This window comes from Gossypium hirsutum, chromosome A03, assembly GCF_007990345.1.
Source record: "Gossypium hirsutum isolate 1008001.06 chromosome A03, Gossypium_hirsutum_v2.1, whole genome shotgun sequence".
Lineage (NCBI taxonomy): Eukaryota > Viridiplantae > Streptophyta > Magnoliopsida > Malvales > Malvaceae > Gossypium > Gossypium hirsutum.
Genome location: NC_053426.1, coordinates 96,453,147 through 96,457,546, shown reverse-complemented (window position 1 = coordinate 96,457,546; position 4,400 = coordinate 96,453,147). Strand labels below are relative to the sequence as shown.

General features: G+C 38.0%; 1 protein-coding gene across 1 annotated transcript; it reads right to left on the bottom strand.

Annotated features, from left to right (window-relative positions):
• Window positions 1-487: 487 nt before the first annotated feature.
• Window positions 488-3,968, bottom strand: LOC107887450 (chloroplast sensor kinase, chloroplastic). Its single transcript, XM_016811713.2, has 7 exons — window positions 3,012-3,968; window positions 2,752-2,817; window positions 2,578-2,646; window positions 2,371-2,463; window positions 1,905-2,131; window positions 1,225-1,501; window positions 488-982 (listed from the first exon to the last, which is right to left on the bottom strand). Exons 1-7 carry the CDS (start codon window positions 3,687-3,689, stop codon window positions 728-730), a joined length of 1,665 nt encoding a protein of 554 aa, XP_016667202.2. The 5' UTR covers window positions 3,690-3,968; the 3' UTR covers window positions 488-727.
• Window positions 3,969-4,400: the final 432 nt, after the last annotated feature.

Below are 4,400 nucleotides of genomic sequence, written 5' to 3'. Positions count from 1 at the left end.
CCAAATTCATTATTTCGATAATTCAAATTCAAATTTGGATTTCAACTAATTCTAGGTCTTAAAAAAATATATATATATTTAAAATTTAATTGTTTAAAAGACTTTTTTAACATTGTTAGCTAAATAGAATTGGACCAGCCGATTGAACAATCAATTAGAATATCGATCAAATCAGTCGAGCCAACAATCAAATTGATTTTATCTGTTTTTAAATATTTTTTAATAATTGATTCAATTCAACCAATTGGGTCGATTAAATTGATTGATTCAAAAATTAAAAGCTTAATCAATTCACCTGCTGATTCAATTTTAAAAACTTTGAGCTCATTAATTATTTATTATTTGAGCTTCGAAGGAAGTGTGAAAAGAAGGGAATAAAAAAATTCTCATATTTTTTAATCAATTTTATATTTTGAAAATTCTAAGTTTTAAAATGAAATTTTTATGAAATTACACTTAAGACCCTTAAATTCAAATTCAAAATTTGGACCCAAATCATGATATATTATATATGTAAACACTGCACCAGAATACATTTTCATTTACAATTTCCTTTTCTTCTTCGTGATATATATATATAAATATATATGTATATGTATACACTGCACCAGAATTCAACTATACAAATTTCCCTCAAATTTAGATACTAATACATGTGTTGGTGCGAGCGGGGAATTCCAGATAAGCCCTGAGTTAAATCAAAACAACATAATATCCTACTTTCTTGTTATGCCTCTTGACTAAGGTTGTTTATGTCGGATAATGCAGCAAAAGAAGGAAGCCATAGTTCTACACGAGTTCCACCTGCTCCCAGAGCAGCATCCGTGGTCCGAGGTGATATCACACGGACAACACACCCATAACTTTCAAGTATTTCTCGTGCTACAGTCAGCCCAGCAACAAAGTTCCATGTCATGTTGTCTTCAATCATGTTCTCCGAAAAGAGTTCGGCACCAAATGGTGTGAGGGAATGCATCTGTGTCTGCAAATACATACATCACCAAAACATTTCATTTATGATGAGCATGAGATCTAACTCAAAAGCAAGTAAAATAACTGCAATTTCCCAGATAACTGTAACAGGGGAGACACTAAGCATTAACAAAGAAATACATGTACTAATGGTTAAGTAGCAAAACAGGACATACTAAAGGCATTCAATACTATCTAAAATGAACAAAAAAGCAAAAGCAATCACAGAGGAAAAGGAATCTCCAACAATACCATATAGTGCATATCTGGACCGTCGTCGTCAATTACTAGTAGAGCACGACCTGCTGGTGCACTAGTAGAAACAATTTCAACCTTCCCCCCAACCTGAGTACGTAACAATGCACCCTCTATCAAATTGTTCAGGGCTTGGCGCAAAGCAGGTTCTTCTATAGCCACTTGCAAAGGCTGCGAAAGTTCACTTAATTCCACCATGCGCTGCTGCTTATGTGCAAGAGGTCTCGCGGCATCAACTAAATCAGTGAGTACATCAGAAATATTGCAGGACTTCCTGAGAAAAGAACAAACATAACCAAACTTATAATAACGCTGCTAAAAGAAATCAATAGTAGAAATATATTGCATGTCCAATAAGAGATGGGGATGGATTGCATTCAATTGAAAAGTAACTAAGTGATTTATTATCAAGGCTATTTAGAGGAAAGATAAGCAGTTTAGCCTATATTCAGCTTTAGACTACAACCTAGGCTCACAGCACAAGTTCAGGCTATGTAATCTATACACTCTCCAACAATTAGCATCATAAACAATTTTCTACATGAGGTTTAACATCAAATTTGAACTGTAAAAGAGGAATCTCCTACTGGAATTTAATTGATATGATTGAACACTTAATTAGGTTTTATTTTATTTTATGAGGAGATGAACTCAAGTACCAGAAGGGAATTGCATACCTGATTCCGTGTTCTTGTAATGGAGCAAGAGCCAGAGGTGGCATTGGCATCTCTAAATCCTTATCTGTGGTACTTAGGGATAGTAGTAAACCAGAGGTTTCTGACCTATTGCCAGACCTATCCCTGGAGAAATCATCTGATAATTGAGATCTTGGCGACTCAGGGTGCGAATGAGTTGAATTACGCATCTTTTTCAAGGATCCTTCATTGTAGCGCATTATATTAGCCTAAAAACAAGTCAGATAGGAAAATCAGATATGGGCGTGAAGATAACTAGAAAAGGGAAACTTTTAATTCCAAGAATGAAACTAACTGGGAACAGAAAGACATAACAGAGAGCTATTGTATCACATCAACCAAAAGAAAGAAAGACATTCTGAATCGTCAAAAGAAGAAAAATGAAAAGGAGAAGAAGCAGCAACGGTCTTAATGTGTGTATCTCTACATGTTTTGAGAGAAAAATGACCTTTGTCAAGTAAACAGCATCTTGTAGCTCTTGAAGGGTGCCGCTGATACAGTCACCTTGCACCAATATGTCTTCAACAATGTCGTGAGAAATCTACAAGAGTATGCTTTCCTTAATTAAATATGTAACAGTCGAAAGAATTGCAGAATGAAACACTTAAAACCGAAAAGTAGGATCAACATTTTTTCAGATGGTTCAAGGACTAACCTCATGTTCTTTGACATGAGTGGATAGCATTTTACTTAACGTCCTAATGCTGGAAAGAGGACCGCGAATCTGTAAGAAAATTTTGAAATTTAAAGGAAAAACCATAATAACTTGAACAATAAAAAAAAAAAAGAAGAAGAAGGAAATGTATGTACAGCAGGCAACACATTATACCTGCTCAACCAGAGCACCCATTCTGACATTGTTTTGCCATGTCGATTGCTGTAATAAAATAGCTTTCTACGGAAGAAATACGATTAATATAAAAGTTGCATTGACTCAAGACACACAAGTAAAATCACATTAAGTTCCTACATACATACAACATAACATGGCAAAGCTAAATTCTTTTTTCGCTTGATAATGGCAATGAAGCATTTGTATAAATTATTGGTAGTATAAAGATAAGAAGAAATATGACGTGAGTGACTAACCTGATCCATAACATAAGCCACTGCTAAAGTTCGAGATATATTGATGGCATTGGAACTCTCGTCAACAGTAAAGATGTCATTTTGCCTCATGGCTTCATTCTCAAGAGACTGAATTTCCCACGATTTTTTCATACCCAGTCCTGGAGAAGGAGAAGACAACGCGTAAGCCTCCTCAGGAGTCGGAAAACGAACCATGTTCCCACTTCCACTCCCCTGCGGCACCTTCTCCATCCCCGGGAGCTCCGCCACCAAGAAGCCCACCACGAACGGCTGCTTCACCATAGGAAATACCACCGCTCTATGCTCCCCCACAACCTCCATTTGTTGACTTGAAAGCGCCGCTTCAGCGGCACGCAGTCCTGCGGGGACAGTGAAGTTTCCGACTAAAAACAAAATGTCGGCGGCTTCGACTCCCGGATACGAGGTAACCCGACGTAACTCCAGCTGGTCCATGACGTAACTACCGGCAGGCCTAACATAAACGGAGAGAACAGCGTCGTGGTCAACGATACGGCGAAAGAGGTCGAGTTGTTCGAGGCAGAGGCGCTGGAAGTCTGGGGTAGGCATGATTAATTTGTGGTTGCGGTGGTCGTTTTTCTCGATTCTTTGAGTGAAGTCGACGGGGGAGGTGGAGGCTTTACGGATGGCAGCGGAGACGGCAGAGGCGGAGGAGACCATGGCGGGTTGGGCTTGGGGGATTCATCGTCGTCGGGGAGGGTGGGGGCGGAGACGTGGTGGAGGGAGGTGGAGTTGAGGTTGAGGTGTTTGAGAGGGGGTTTGGGAAGAGAGGAGGAGGAGAGGTGGTAGAGGGGGGCACGTGGAAGGGTTTGGTTGGTGGAGGAGTTAGGCGGGGAAAGAGGGAGTTGGGATGTTGTTGCAGAGAGAAGCATTGGTGGAACCACCGAGCCTGCCATAAGTGTGGACTGGACTGGATGGATAACAACAAAAACAAAAATTAAATCAAATGATAATGGTGTTTCAATGCTGATATTTATTAAACGACTACGTTTTAGCTGCTTTTTTGTTTTTTTAATATGCTTATCATTCGTAATTAAAAATTAATTAATTACATAAAAAGTATGCAACAACAATTAATTATGATATGAATTTATTGTATTTATCCGTGTCGCCTGATAAATTGACGATACCACCCTCACTTTTCAGTTATCATCAGTCAATAACAATTTTTTTTTTAAAAAAAATATTTGTATTTTAAAATGTGCATTGAAGAAAAAATAAATTTATAAGTGCCGCCTAAGAGTCCGACGGCACTACTTTAATTTTTTATAAAGAAATTTTGATTGACAAAAAAAAGATGTTACTAAACATAATGTTAGTTTTAGAGGCACAGGGGGAAAAGACCCTGGTAATGTTAGTGATGGAACAAGA

Bases quoted from the DNA above. Each gene is read 5' to 3' on its own strand.
- LOC107887450 (XM_016811713.2), bottom strand. From the start codon at position 3,689: ATGGTCTCCTCCGCCTCTGCCGTCTCCGCTGCCATCCGTAAAGCCTCC. The intron at 2,818-3,011 runs GTTAGTCACTCA...TTTCTTCCGTAG, and splicing joins TGGCTTATGTTATGGATCAG to AAAGCTATTTTATTACAGCA. The intron at 2,464-2,577 runs GTTAGTCCTTGA...ATACTCTTGTAG, and splicing joins CTCATGTCAAAGAACATGAG to ATTTCTCACGACATTGTTGA.